The sequence below is a fragment of the Canis aureus genome, chromosome 24, assembly GCF_053574225.1.
Source record: "Canis aureus isolate CA01 chromosome 24, VMU_Caureus_v.1.0, whole genome shotgun sequence".
Taxonomy (NCBI): Eukaryota; Metazoa; Chordata; class Mammalia; order Carnivora; family Canidae; genus Canis; species Canis aureus.
In genome coordinates this window covers 30,816,771-30,832,931 of record NC_135634.1, presented here as the reverse complement: position 1 = coordinate 30,832,931, position 16,161 = coordinate 30,816,771, and the positions used below count along the sequence as shown (strand labels likewise).

At 37.7% G+C, this 16,161-nt stretch overlaps 1 protein-coding gene across 3 annotated transcripts in view; it reads right to left on the bottom strand.

Annotated features, from left to right (window-relative positions):
- Nucleotides 1-3,214: 3,214 nt before the first annotated feature.
- Nucleotides 3,215-16,161, bottom strand: part of PBK (PDZ binding kinase) — a 29,946-nt gene continuing 16,999 nt past the window's right edge. For all 3 annotated transcript variants that reach the window (XM_077868735.1, XM_077868734.1, XM_077868736.1), the window contains exons 7-8: nucleotides 4,702-4,881; nucleotides 3,215-4,192 (exon numbers count right to left, since the gene is read on the bottom strand). In XM_077868735.1, the coding sequence (XP_077724861.1) occupies nucleotides 3,993-4,192; nucleotides 4,702-4,881 (380 nt within the window). In that variant the 3' untranslated portion in view covers nucleotides 3,215-3,992. The remainder of the gene's footprint in view (nucleotides 4,193-4,701; nucleotides 4,882-16,161) is intronic.

The following is a 16,161-nucleotide window of genomic DNA, read 5'->3' as shown; positions in this document are numbered from 1 at the left end:
AGATCCTCCAAAAGACATCACCAATTCAAAAAATATCTGTTGGGATTTTGCTGCAATTGCATCAGATTTATAGGCCAGTTTGGGAAGGATTGATAGTAAAAGCCATTTTATCTCTTTTTCTGTGCACATGGGCACATGGTGTCTTTCCCCATTTATCTAGTTTCTCACTAATTCGGAGTGTTTGGCATGGAGTTCTTACATACTTTGTTTGGATTTATTCTTAAGCATTTGATACTTTGACCCCACTGGAAATAGTTAATGTTTCATTTGCTGATAATAAAACTGACCTTTTTTTTTTTTTTTAAACTGACTTTTCTATATTTGACCTGCACTCAGCAACCTTTCTAAACTGATTTAATTCTAAAGGTTCATAGGTAGATTCTTTTGGATGCTCAGTTTTGAATTAATATCTCATTTCATTTTTCATAGGAAAAGCTTTCAACATTTCACTGTTGTCTTAGGCTGCTGTAACAAAAATACTGGGTGGCTTACACAACAGTTTATTTTCTCAGTTCTCGGGGTTGGTAAGTCAGACCAAGGCGCTGGCGGATATGGGACCCGGTGAGAGCCCACTGTTTGCCCTGCAGCCTTCTTGCTGCATCCTCAGAGGGTGGAGAACGTATCTCCATCAGGGACACTAAGCCCAATCTGAAGGGCTCTCCTTCATGACCTAATCACCTCCCACAGGTGCCTCCCCTCCCTTCCAGATACCATCACATCAGGGATTGATTAGGCTTCAGCGTGAATTTTAGGAAGACATAAACTTTCTATCCATAGCAACTATAAAATGTTATTTATAGCTTGTTAGATGTGGATACCCTAGGGAAGTTCCTCCTCTCTGCTCCGAAGTTTCTTGGAGGTTTTTGTTTTTATTCTCTAAGAAGCTTTCAAACATTTTTAACTGGATTTTCTTCTTTTTTCTAATATATATTTTTTAAAGATTTATTTATTCATGATAGACATAGAAAGAGAGAGAGGCAGAGACACAGGAGGAGGGAGAAGCAAGCTCCATGCCGGGAGCCCAACGTGGGACTCGATACTGGGACTCCAGGATCTTGCCCTGGGCCAAAGGCAGGTGCTAAACCGCTGAGCCACCCAGGGATCCCCTAACTGGAATTTCTCAAAATTTTTCTTCTTTGGAAATTATTAGATTTTCTTCATTGGGTGATTACATTCAGTCAACCTAGTCTTACTGAAATAATCTCAACTTGGCCTTGAAGTTTTTATGTTACTGGTATTGGTTCACTAATACTGTTCATGAATGAGATTGGGTATCTGTAGGATATGCACCAGTGTCCTTTTTCATTCATGATAGCTTTTTTGACTCTAGATGACTCTTGTTAAGGCTTATTAGGCTTATGAATTTTATTTGTATTTTCAAACACAACCTTGGCAAAGCCTATTATAAATTTGTTGTTTTCTGTGGTAGATTTTTTTAAATTTATGCTCATTTCTTCTATTTTGTTTTTCCTATATTCCTCGCTTGCCAACTTTTCAGGATTTTAATAGCATTTAAGACTGTATAGAGCACAACTCTAGCTGCATCTCTCAAGCATTTATATATAATTATTTATTTAAAGATTTCTTCTAGGGGTGCGCCTGGGTGGCTTAGTCGGTTAAGCATTTCTTGGTTTCGGCTCAGATTGTGTTCTCAGGGTTGTGAGATCAAGCCCTGCATCAGGCTCCGTGCTCAGCAGAGTCTGCTTGAGGATTCTCTCAAATAAGTAAATCTTTGAGAAAAATCTCTTCAATCTTAATCTACAAATAGTGGATTAAGTAGGAAGTAGGAGGCAATAAATAATCCATGTTCCTTGAGCAACTACTGATCTCCATTTTCTAGAGGTGCAAACAAGCTCTTGGAGGCCTTACCCTGATACTGATAGCAAAGGGAGATTTTCTGGGAGGTGAGAAAGCTACTTGGGATAAACCTGTTTGGATTTGTCAGTTATGATTACTTCAGCAAAAAGATTATTCCTGCTGTATCCTCCACCTAATCACATTACTGTTCTGAGAATAAGGCAAGTGGCCAAAAAGAAGGTAATGTGTGAGACTTAAAGAGCAAGTTCCAGAACAAGGTTAAAAAATTTCCTTGGAGTTGGCAGCAGATAGTCTGCAACTTCGTGTTGAGGACAAGGCCCTATCCAGACACGGGGAAAACATCCGGGAACATTTTACAATGTCTGCCATAACAAGTGCCATAAATTCGTTGACCTAGTTCTTGGGCATTAGTTTGTTCTCATTTAGATATTCCAGCTATAGCAACTGGAAACTTCTCAAGGAAAAAAAAATTATTGGATTGTGTATTAAAAAGAATGCAATTCAGGAGAGAATGGGCCAAGAGACACACTGCTTTGTCACCTTGGCAGACCTGATGAGATCATATAAAACTCATGTGAGGGTAACTAATGTCAACATGCAAAATTGTATGTAAGATTTTCCTACGAGTCAGCTTTCAATTTACTATGTCACTTTACTGCTATGCTGATAAAAGATACACCCATAAAGTACTATTGCTTGATACAATCTCATTCTAAAAGGAACCTCCGGTGAATCCTAGAATTGTTTAAACTCAGCGTATAATGGTTCCTCATCTTTCCAAGCTTTCCGAAGTGCCAGTAATTTTTAAAACTTTCTACAGTCAAGTCCAGGTATTATCACCTCAAGTCACAAACATAATTAATTAAAAATGCTCGGGGGATGCCTGGTGCCTCAGCGGTTTAGCCCTGCCTTCTGTCCAGGATGTGATCCTGGAATCCTGGGATGGAGTCCCACATCAGGCTCCCTGCATGGAGCCTGCTTCTCCCTCTGCCTGTCTCTGCCTGTCAATCTCTATCTCTCTCTCTCTCTCTCTCTCTCTGTCTCTCATGAATAAATATTTTCAAAAATAAAAAATAAAAATGCTTGGGGAGCGGGGGGAGCCTGATGGCTCAGTTGGTTAGGCATCCAACTCTTGATTTCATCTCAGGTCATGATCTCAGGATCCTGGGATCAAGCCCCACGAGCCTGAGCCTGCATCGGGCTCCATGCTCTGCTGGAGATTCCTTCTCCCTCTGACCACCCCCCACCCTAAATAACAGACCTTAAAAAACAAATGCTGAGGCAGCTGTGGCACACAGAAATCACCCTCGTCTTATAGGCCGTTAAGAAACTCATTCACTCACATTCATTCAATACATTTAATGGTGACTCTCAAATTAATAAAATATAAGACACCTTCTGGTAACTGAAGTCTCCTTTATTCTATATCATCCTACTAGGATTTTATTTTTATGCCAGAACTACAAAATGCTTAAGATATAGATTACTAAATAAAAAAAATATTTCAAAACAGAAAATACATCTAATAAAGTGAAAGCCAAAGACCTGGGGAGAATGGAGAGAGCAAGATAAGCCTTAACCAAAAACATCTAAATACCCAGGGAAGCTAGTCTTGTGAGCCATATTCTCTCAGCTTCTGGTGACCATATTTAATAATAAGCACATCAGCCAAAAAAGGCCAGGAAAAAGTTAAATGGCTTAAAAGATAAGCAAACGTGTAGACTTCTTTTTGTATGGCATAAAGTGCTAATTTCAATAGATCATTAAGATAATATTTGAGAAACAGTAAAAGTGATGGGTCACTCGATCCAAATTAATGTTAGGCATAGAGTTTATAGCATTGTATTACTGCTAGTGTTTTATATATATATATATATATATATATATATATATAAACGTTCAAATACATAAGTAGCTAGTTTCCTGAACTTAATAGAAAACCTATAATCTCAAAAAAAAAAAAAAAAGAAAACCTATAATCTCAAATGCTTATCATCAGAAGCATATTAACAAATACAACTGTTTAAATGTTAACTAGGCGCTGTGGTCCTAAAGTGGGTCACTTCCAAAAAGTCTAAGAATTACAGCTTATCATAGTAACTCTATAGTGTATTAAACAGAACAGTTCTATACATGAGCCACACGTAAAGGCAGTAGTCATGAATATGCGGGGATCACTGGACATCTATTTCCAAAGCTTCCACGATGTGTGCGGCAGAAGGACGATCTTTAGGATCTTCGTTAGTGCATACAGAGAAAAGTTCAATTACTTTCTGGTACGTTTCATCCAGTTCTTCCATATTAACAGGTGGCCTCGTCCCCAAAGCTGCATAGTATGCTTCATCATCAAAGTCGCTTTCATCAAAAGTTTTATCTGTTTGTGAAGGAGTTGAAACAAACAAAATAACTAAGTCATGGAAAAGCTTAGCAACTGCTCAAACTCACCCTCCTGAAACAACTCATCATCCAGGATGCTTTTCATCATATATAGGTGGTCTCTTCAATACCCGGCCGTGGTGGAGATTAGCTATTATCATGGTTTATAGGTCATGAACCCCTCCCCTCTATGTCTATACAGTATACTGTAGGATAGCTTTCCAATCCTTTCCTTAGGTGAGGAGAGTTTTTAAAGAAACTTTTTGCTCTGCAGGGTCTTCTCAATTTATCTCCCTATTATTGTCAATTAACCTACATCTCATTTGTAGGAGATTAAACAGATATTGCACCAAATTAGTCAGTATAAATATAATCCATATCTCATGCCATAGATTGAAAAACTTCCTCAAATTTTAACAATAGAAAGATGAAATATAATTTTATCAGCTAATCTTTAGTTCAAACTGAAGAGACTGGGGTTTATGTTAAAAAAATATGGAGTGATACCTTCATCATCATCATCATCATCTGGAAGATTAATGTGTGGAATAGACAAAGTCATCATTTCCCACAGAGTCAGGCCAAAGGCAAATATGTCTGCCTTGTCAGTAATAATGCCATTCTCTTCCAAAGCTTCCTTGGGTTTCCAAGGCTCGGTGCCAATGTAACAGGCCTCAGGATCAGTCACTGAGACAAGTAAAACACAAGTAAGATGGTCATTAGGGCAAGCACTAGAAAATGGGCAAACGATTTAACAGGTAGTGTAAAGGTTAATAAAGGTAGGCAATAAACATGAAAATGCACTCAACGTCATTACTAAGAATTATTTTTTTCCTTATCCGACTATTAAATATTCAGGAAGCTGGCCAGTTGGCAAGAGTATAGAGAAACAGCACTTCTCTCAGAAGATGGCGGGTGCCTGGGTGGCTCAGTCGGTTAGGCATCGGACTCTTGACTTCAGGGCAGGTTGTAATCTCAGGGTCCTGGGATGGAGCCCCACGTTGGGCTCCCTGCTCAGGGGGGAGCTGGCTTGAGATTCTCTCCCTCTGCCCCTCCCTCCACCCCTCTTTCCCTCTCAAAAAACAAAAAAAGGAAAGAAAAGAGGAAGGAATACAGACTGTGGATGTCAAGAGCACAGACTGGAGCCAGACTGCCCTGCCTGGGCTCAAAGACATTTGTGAGCTATGTGACCTCGAGCAGTTCACTCAATCTCTGGGCTTCAGTATGCTGTCATTAGGCTCAGAGAAGTACCATTTCTTTCCTTCTGTAATTGCTAAATCAGAGGAAAGGGAAGGGGTCAAATCACACATTGGCTCCAGGAGTAAGAGGCCCACTCACATTGTCACTTACATTACAAACAATTTTTAGAATTTTGACTGGGATTGTGTTGAATCTCTACATCAATTTGGGAAGAATTAACATGTTAACATGAGTCTGCCAATCCCCAATCATGATTACTCCATTTCTTTACATCTTATTTAATTTTCTCAGAGGTCTTAGACTTATTAGAATTACTCTTAAATATTTTATGCTTTGTGGTACTTGTAATTAAAATTTTAAAAATTTTCATTTTCCAATGATGTCCTGCTAACATAGAAATATAATAGCTAACTTCACTTATTAATTCTAGTAGTTTTATAGATTCCTCCAGATATTCTACCTAAACACTCAGGTCAACTACAAATATGAACAATTTTATTTCCTTTCCAATCTTGATGTCTTACTTTTCTCTTGCCTTACGTCAATGGTGGGACTGTAAACAATGTAACACTGGCAAGAGCAGGCAAACTGGCCTTGTTCTCTTGGTTGTGGGGTTGCCTCAAAGTTCTCTGTATACATTTTCTGAGGCTAAGTTCTGTTCTGTGTCTAGATAGCAAGAGGGGTTATTTGTTTTTTTAACTATGAATGGAAGTTGGATTTTGTCAACACTTCCATCAGCTATTGAGATGACCATGTATTTCTCTCATCCATTAATATTGTAAATTCTGTTGACTTCTGAACATTAAAATAACTTTTCTTTCCTGGGATACGCCCTAGCCAGTCAGATGTACTACCCTTTTTATATATTGTTAAGATTCATTTGCTAATATTTTGTTATGGATTTTTGCATCTATGTTTGTGAGAGAGGTTTCTTGAAGTTCTTTTTTCATTATTTCTCAGGTTTTGATACTGGAGTTATGCTGGCCTCAGAACAAATTGGGTAGTGATCTTTACTCCTTTTCTGAAAAAACTGTATAAAATCAGTATCATTTCTTCCTTGGATGTCTGATAGAAATGAACAGTGAAAACATCTAGGTCTGTATCTCACACATTTTGATATGCTGTATTTTACCTTTTATTCAATTAAAAATATTTTCCAATTTCCCTTTTCATTTTCCTTGATGCTAGGTTATCTGAATCTGTGTTACTGAATTTCCAAATACTTGGGGTTTTCCTAGATTATCCTACTGTTGTTTTCTAACTTAATTCCATTGTGGTCAAAGATATGCTATTATTTCTTCCACATTCTTATACATTTTCCTTTTCAGATTGAAAACCTTTACTTCTGGGGCACTTGGGTGGCTTCAGTGGTTGAATGTCTGCCTTTGGCTCAGGTCATGATCCCTGAGATTGAATCCCACATCAGCCTCCTTGCAGGGAACCTGCTTCTCCCTCTGCCTCTGCCTTTTTCTGTGTCTCTCATGAATAAATAAATAAGATCTTTAAAAATAAATAAGTAAATAAAAATAAAACCTTTACTTCTGCTAAGAGTACAATAATGTCAAGCTCTTGAACATTTTACAAGGCAAAGGTAGATGTATTAACTAAAAATGGAAGTTTTCAGTATTTGATGCTATAACTTTCATTTCTCCCTAAGGTTAGTATGAAAACAAACTGAATTGATATAATTTGTTTTCAAACAATACATAGGAAAAAAGGGAGCATGTTTAATGAAAGAAGCTTCTCTTCAGAACTAAATGAAAACTCTGTCTTGAGGGCCTCAAGAAATGTACAGGGAAAGGAAAAAACAAAGAAACTAACATATAAAGAACAAAAGGCAGGAAAGGGAAGGAAATATGAGAATCCAGCAGTCAGGGAGGAGCCAGTAGACAAACATTAACACTAAGGTTGGGGATAGACCTAGTAAGTACGTACACTATGAAAACAGAGAACAAAGATGCCAAACTAGGGGAGTACCCAGCACTGGGCAGCAAGAACAAAAGCTGTCTCTAGGACAGCCTTCTTACTCAAATCTGCTTTAGGAAAGTAGTTTGGAAAGCAGTCATGTCCAGTATAAGCTCCCTGAAGGCTTTTCCCCATCCCATTTGAATTTAAGAGGCACCTAATGAAATGTACAAGGTAAGAGTATAGACATGGTTTTAACAGCAGTGATTCTGTGGTGGTAAGGAGGCACACCTCCCTCTAAGTCAGTCAAATTCCTACAGAAATGCACCAGGCCAAGTAGCTTTTTAGAACTCTGGATCTAATATATGAGCTCCAATTGGAGATGCTAGCCAAGTGCATTTCCTATATGTCTGCTTATATTTGTCCAAGTGTGAGATTAGAATTTAAACATAATGGAAGTGGTTCCCCCTCATATGTTACTGATTAAGACTGCTTCTCTGTGAAGATGGGTTGTTCTGACAAAAGTTGGGCGTCATCATATATTGATAGGTCACTCATTCCTTTTTGTCAATACAGAAACAATTGATATTTTATTGTCCTTTGCTACCTTCAAAGACCTTAAGCAGACATTACCTTATATCTCATGGACACTATATCAAATTGAAAAATAATTAAACTGGAGCTTCTCCTCATCCTTCAATTTTTACCCAAAACATTATTTAGGGAGGCCTTTCTCAATATCTAGGGTGTGTTAAGTGATGCTCTCATGTTTACATAATCCCTTTTATCAAAATAGTCATTATACTTTAGTATGAATCATTCAAGAGCAGCTTTCAATCCTAGATATGAACCCTAAAAGGGTAAGAACTGAAAAAACAGAAGAGGAAGGAGAGCTTCCAAATATATTCTATGAGGTCAGCATTACCCTGATACCAAAACCTTACAGAGACACAATCAATAAAACTACCAGTCGATATCTCTGATGAGCATTAAGTAAAAATCCTCAACAATGTATTAGCAAACTGCATACAATGGTACATTAAAAGGATCATTCACCACAATCAAGTAGATTTTATTCTGCGGATGCAAAGATGGTTTAAGATGGACAAATCCATCAGTGTGATACACCACGTTAACAAAGGATAAAAATCATATGATCATCTCAATAGATGTAGAAAAAGCATTTGACAAAACTTGACATCTGTTCATGATGAAAACTCACAAAACAAAGTGAATTTGGAGAGAGTATACTTCAAAGCTACAATGGAGGCCATACATGAAAAACCCACCGCTAACATCAATGTCAATAATGAAGAACTGAGAGCTTTTCCTCTAAAACCAGGAACAAATAAGAATTTCCTTCTGTGCTACTTTTATTCAACATAGTACTGGAAGTCCTAGAGGTAGTAATCAAGAAAAAGAAATAAAAGGTATCCAAATCAGCAAGGAAGAAGTAAAGTGCAGATGACATGACACTATACCCCTATAAAGACCCCACCAGAAAACTATTAGAAGTAATAATGAATACAATGAAGTTACAGGAGATAAAATATACAGAAATCTGTTGTATTGTTGTGCCCAAGATCGCGAATCCAAGAAACCGCCAAGGAGCCGACACCGATGCAATCTACGAGGGTTTATTACAAGCTCAAGCCTGGGTCCAAGTGTACTCGACACAGCAGAGCAGGGACTTGGACCCGGAGACTAAGAGGCTTAGCAACTTTATAGGGGCCAGTGGCCAATGGGAAACACAGAAAGTTGCACAGTCATGTCGGTCCACACGCAGGTGGCCGATTGAATTACATCTTACCCTATAGTATCCATTTGAGCTGGCCTATTACTTTGGTCAGAATTGGCGCACAGCTTTGGCGGGCACAAAGCAGGGTTACACTGTTATGAGCCGATTTCCAATTAGGGTGTGCCCAGTGGTTTGACTAGGGTGGGGCAGCGCCTTAAGCAATAAGCAGGTTATGTGGGGGTCATACAGGAGGTGGCAGGTGTAGCACAAAATGGAATTAGTCCTGCTCTGCTTGTCCAGGGGTAGGGGATTTTTGTTAAATTTCCTGGGTCCCACAGTATCTCTATATGCTAATAACAAAGTAGCTGAAAGAGAAATTAAGAAAACAATTCCATTTATAATTGAATCAAAGAGTATATAAAACGGGGTGGCCTGGGTGGCTTGGTCAGTAAAGCGTCTCCCTTCAGCTCAGGTCATCATGATCCCAGGGTCCTGGGATGGAGCCCTGAGTCAGCCTCCCTGCTCAGTGGGGAGTCTGTTTCTCCCTCTGCCCCTCCCACCTCTGCTAGTGTGCAATCTCTCTCTCAAATAAATAAAATCTAGGGATCCCTGGGTGGCGCAGAGGTTTGGCGCCTGCCTTTGGCCCAGGGCGCAATCCTGGAGACCCGGGATCGAATCCCACATCGGGCTCCCGGTGCATGGAGCCTGCTTCTCCCTCTGCCTGTGTCTCTGCGCCTCTCTCTCTCTCTCTGTGACTATCATAAATAAATAAAAATTAAAAAAAAAAAAATCAAATAAATAAAATCTAAAAAAAAAAAAAAAAAAAAGTAAAATAGCCAGGAACAACCTTAACCAAAGAGGTGAAATACCTGTACTCTGAAAACTATAAAACAATGGTAAAAGAAATCAAAGATGACACAAATGAAAAAATATTCCATGCTCATGGATTGAAGGAATATTGTTAAAATGTCTATACTATCCAAAGCAATCTACAGATTCAATGCAATCCCTATCAAAACACCAACAGCATTTTCACAAAACTAGAACAAATAATAGTAAAACTTGTATGGAACAACAAAAGATCTCAAATAGCCAAAGCAATCCTAAGCAAGAAAAACAAAGCTGGGGATTCCTGGGTGGTGCAGTGGTTTGGCGCCTGTCTTTGGCCCAGGGCGCGATCCTGGAGACCCGGGATCGAATCCCACATCGGGCTCCCAGTGCATGGAGCCTGCTTCTCCCTCTGCCTGTGTCTCTGCCTCTCTCTCTCTCTGTGACTATCATAAATAAATAAAAAAAATTAAAAAAAAAAAAAAGAAAAAAGAAAAACAAAGCTGAAGTTATCACAATTACAGATTTCAAGATATACTACAAAGCTCTAGTAAAACAGTATGGTACTGGCACTAGCAGACAAACGGACACATAAAGGAACAGAACAGAGCCCAGAAAGAAACCCATGCTTATATGGTCAATCTATGACAAAGAAGGCAATCAATCAATGGTATTAGGAAACCTGGACAGCTACATGCAAAAGAATGAAACTGGGCCACTTTTTTTTTTTTTTTTTTTGGACCACTTTCTTATACTACATAAAAATAAACTCAAAATGGCTTGAAGACCTAACTGTGAGACCTGAAATCATAAAACTACTAAAAGAACACATAGGCAGTAATATCTTAGACACTGGCCTTTGCAACATTTTTCTAGATATGTCTCCTCAGGCCAGGGAAACAAAAGCAAAAATAAACTAATGGGCCTACACCAAGACAAAACACTTTTGTACAATAAAGGAAACCATCAACAAAACAAAAAGGCAACCTACTGAATGGGAGAAGATATTTACAAATGACATATCGAATAAGGGGTGAGTATACAAAATATATAAAGATTCATAAAACTCAACATAAAAAAACCAAACTATTGATTAAAAAAAAAAATGGCCAGAAGATCTGAATAGAACTATCTCCAAAGACACACAGATGGCCAACAGGCACATGAAAAGATGCTCAACATAACTAATAATGGGAAAACTGCAAATCAAAATCACAATGAGATACCACCTCACACCAGTCAGAATAGCTGGTATCAAACAGATAAGAAATAGTAAGTGTTGGTGAGGATGTAGAGAAAAGGAACCCTAAGGTGCTGCTGGTGGGAATGCAAATTGGTGCAGGTACTGTGGAAGAGAGTATGGAGGTTCCTGAAAAAATTAAAAACAATTTCCTTATGACCACTAATCCCACTACTGTTTACCCAAAGAAAACAAAAACAAGAATTCAAAAAAGAAATATGCACCCTTCTGCTTACTGTAGCATTGTTTACAATAGCCAAGATATGGAAGCAACCCAAGTGTCTGTCAATAGATGAGTAAATAAAGATGCGGTATATATACACATATACATGTACATGTACACGTACACACACACACACACCATGGAATATTACTGAGCCATAAAAAAGAATGAGATCTTACTATTTCTGACAGTATGGATGGACCTAGAGAATATTGTGTTAAGTAAATTAAGTCCAGGAAAGACAAATACATATAATTTCACTTATATATGGAATTGATAAAACAAAACAAATGAACATACAAAAAAGCAGAAATATACCTATAAATTCAGAGAACTGATGGTTGCCAGAGGTGAGGGGGTTGGAGGGATGGGTAAAGGGGAGTGGGAGGTACAGGTTTCCAGTTATACAAAGAGTAAGTCATAGGGATGAATGGCACAACATAGGGAATAGTAAATGGTATTGTAACAGCATTGTATGGAGACAGGGGTAGTTATACTTGTGGTGAACACAGCATAATGTACAGACTTGTCAAATCACTTTTGTTATACACCTGAAACTAACATAATATGATGTTTAATTGATGTCTAGATGCTATAGTCACTAAAAAATACATATAGGGCAGCCCGGGTGGCTCAGCGGTTTAGCGCCGCCTTGGGTCCAGGGCCTGATCCTGGAGACCCGGGATCGAGTCCCACGTCGGGCTCCCTGCACGGAGCCTGCTTCTCCCTCTGCCTGTGTCTGTGCCTCCTCTCCCTCTCTCTCTCTCTCATGAATAAATAAATAAATAAATAAATAAATAAAATATTTAAAAAAAAAATACATATAGAAATTTTTAAGACAGACTGTATCTATCCCATTTTCCTCTATCTTCTTAGTACCAAGCATAGAGCCTGACTATTCAGTACTAAAAATATTTGTTCAATCAATCTAGAGATTATCACTGATAAAATCAGGCTTATCAGAGAACATCTTATATATATTATAGTTGTAAAATGTGAATGTATCACCTATTAAAACACAAAAGTTAAAAATACGTTTTAAAGATTTAGGTGTATTTTTTCCAAATGTTTCTTAATATGTACATATTTAAGTGTTATTTTATGATGTGTTCATTTAACTCCATATATTTGGATATACCATTCCTACAAATATACACCTATATAATTTTAATGATATTCTATTGTGTGGGGCTCCAACAAATTAAACCATCCTTTATTGATGGGCATTCACTTAAAGTTTCACAGACTGTTCTGCTACAAGGTGTATTTTTGTGACTAATTTACTGCATACACAATTAAATATAAAGAGATTAATTTTTTTTTCCCAGTGCCTGTTATTTTTAAGTGATCAGGAATAAACTTCCTCATAAAGAGAAAACCTTAGCCCAAGAGAAGAGAAATGCCTCCTAATGCATGGCTGGTTTGGTAGCTTTTAAGTACTACGCTGGGGAGCCCGGGTGGCTCAGCAGTTTGGCACCACCTTCGGCCCAGGGCCTGATCCTGGAGACTCAGGATCAGGATTGAGTCCCACGTCGGGCTCCCTGCATGGAGCCTGCTTCTCCCTCTGCCTGTGTCTCTGCCTCTCTCTCTCTCTGTCTCCCATGAATAAATAAATGAAATCTTAAAAAAAAAAAAAAAAAGAACTACTACACTGACTAAAACCTGAGAGTGCCAGGAAAGGAGCTTCCCCAAGCTTACAAATTTTTTTTTTTATTGAGAAAGTCAGATCAAATTTTTAATTTTAGTTAAAAGTATCTATTGAGGGCAGCCTGGGTGGCTCAGCGGTTTAGCGCAGCCTTTGGCCCAGGGTGTGATCCTGGAGACCCAGGATCGAATCCCACGTCGGGCTCCCTGCATGGAGCCTGCTTCTCCCTCTGCCTGTGTCTCTGCCTCTCTCTTTCTCTCTGTGTCTGTCGTGAATAAATAAAATCTTAAAAAAAAAAAAAAGTATCTATTGAAAATAAATGCCCCCAGGGAAGCACAAACGCAGGGTTTATAGCCACACAAGATGGACTGATGCTGGGGGCCAGCGAAAATTTCATGTTGTAGTATTTTTATCAGGATTGTTATGTTTTTGTTACTGCTTCGTTTTCAAAGCTACATGGGTTTTGATTCTTCTGTCTCAATGCTGTTTCTTCTATAAGCCTACATCTCTTTGGTTTTGTAGAAATTAATGTATCAGGTTATTATAAAAAAATGCCTACACTGCCCGATTATTTTTTGGAATATGTTCCTGGGAATTAATTATAGGATCAAAGGGCATTTTGAAAGGGTTTTATTCATTTTTAAAAAATACATATTTCCAAATTGCCCACTGTAGTAGTTACCAGTGCTGTTCATCAATTAGTTCATCTTCTCTTCCTTCAAGACACACAGAAGGATTGCACTTTCTGGCCTGTCAAGTTTGGATGGAGCCATCTGCCTAGTTTGGGTCAGTGAGTTATGAAAGAAGTGACTTGTGTCATTTCTAGTCTCAAGCACTGTGTCCGTATAAGACTTTCTAGAGCAGTACTTCCCAACAGAACTTTCTGTGACAATAGAATGTTCTCTATCTGTGTTGTCCAGTGTGGTAGCCACTAACCATACATAGCTACTGAACACCTGAAAAATGGCTGGCTGGAGTGGCTGAGGAAATGAATTTTTTAAATTAAAAAAAATTAAGTAGCCATATGTGGTTAGTAGCTACTGTAGTGACCAGATCTAGAGCCTTTTTTACCTTCCAAACATACAACAATGGCAATATTCCATATAGTGGATGGTCCAGCAGCTTATGTCCTAAAATGAGAATGGCATGGAACATAGCCATATGGACCTGTGACTTGAATAAACCTTGGTTTGAGGTCACTGAAGTTTTTGCCACCACAGCAAAACTTACCCTAACTTGAATGATACACCAATCTCAACTTCTACTTAGCCTGTGAGAGTGCACGTAAGCTATCCTATTGCTCATAGTAGCATAGAGAAATTTTTCAAAGAATTTTTCAGCAGTCATGGCTTTTTTTTTTAACCGTTTCTAGCTTTTGTGCCCAATATTATGGAAATATTGACCTACAATTTTTTTCCACTACTTTTTTTTTTACATCTTTAATCTACGAAGATGGAAGGAAAACAGCTTTATTTTTTCTAAAATGTCCAGACATCATCATTTATCAATTCAACTACCTCTAATACTAAAATGTCACTTTTATCATATCGCAAATTCGATATATTGGGGAATACCTGACTTCCTTATATTTTTCTGCCTATTTTGTCATGCGTATCACTGCTTTAATTACTGTGGTTTTATAATACTTAACATCTTCTGAGGAAAATTCCTACTCATCATTCTTTCATGAATTTTCCTGGCTAAGTTTGAACATGTATCAGGAATAAACTGTTCATATGTTTATGAACTGTTTTATGTGTTTATAAACTATGAACTTTGACATTTCTAAAATAAAATAGATCACATTGGGCTAATGCAGAATTTATGGGCTTTTTAATTCATTCACTTCTGCTTTCTATTTTTAAACCTTCATTTTTTTCTGATGAGCTGAATACTCAAACTTAATTTCACAGGGCTAAATAATGAAAATGTTTTCTTCTGTGTAATACTGACCATATCAAATAGGTTCGATTTGTGACATTCTCATATTGTCTAAATATTGTATTGGTGGAATTTAATTTCAGCTAAGAATTATTTACAAATATTTTGAATTCCTAAAAAATGTGAATGTCTTTGTTTCCAATGATGTCACTAATATCTGGATTTATAGCACCGAGGATAATGAATGTCAACAATTAGACTATTTCTATTTTTTGTAATCTGAGGTCTTCTCTTATAAATTAATATATGTTCAATTTTAATAAATACTTGGATATATAAAGATTGACTTATTATCTACTCAGATCTTCTCTTAGTTGTATCTATTTCATCTATTAAGGATTGAGAAAATTATGCTTAATAAATCTTAATTTTGTTTCACAACTTCGCCTTTTATTTTCAAAAGCTTCAACTTTGTAGCAGTTATATAGCCTAAAGACTCATAATAATCTTATCTTTATGAATGATTATAGACATCTCTATAAAGTCACTCTATTTTTCTTGGCTTTTTCCTTTGACTTAATTCATAGACTTTTACTTTAGCCAGAAATTAAAAATCCTAAATAGGGGATCCCTGGGTGGCTCAGCAGTTTGGCGCCTGCCTTCAGCCCAGGGCGTGATCCTGGAGTCCTGGGATCGAGTCCCATGTCAGGCTCCTTGCATGGGGCCTGCCTTCTGCCTGTGTCTCTGCCTCTCTCTCTCTCTCTCTCTCTCTCTCTCTCTCTCGAATAAATGAATAAAATCTTTAAAATAAAAAAAATAAAAGTTCCAAACAGCATTCACTAATGTTCCATTTACCTTATATTCATATAAAGAAGCAAATGTAAATGTTATTTATTAAATAAAATGTTGAAAGCAGAGGCTTTCTTTACAAGACTGGCTCTTGGTTCTCACCAAGATTTCAAATTTCCCTGAGGATATCAGTATTTTTATCAGAGAGAGAAGAATGAGTTAGTTGGTGCAGGCCAAGGAGCAAAGAGCAGCAGATCGGCTTTTATTACCATCCTGCTCTCCTACTTCTATCCCAGTTTTGTCTTCTACCAGTTTGCCCAGTCTTGTTCACTACACCATACTAAATGAATTCCTTTCTAAGACCTCATTAAAAGTTTGTTTTCCATTCCTAGATCTTTTACCATGCAAAAATCCCAATCCAGGTTAGAAACCATTCCTAAAGTTGTCATCAGTTAAGGTAGATATTAATAAAAACACAATAATTTATATTATAGGTATGGCAAGCGAGGGGGCTAGAG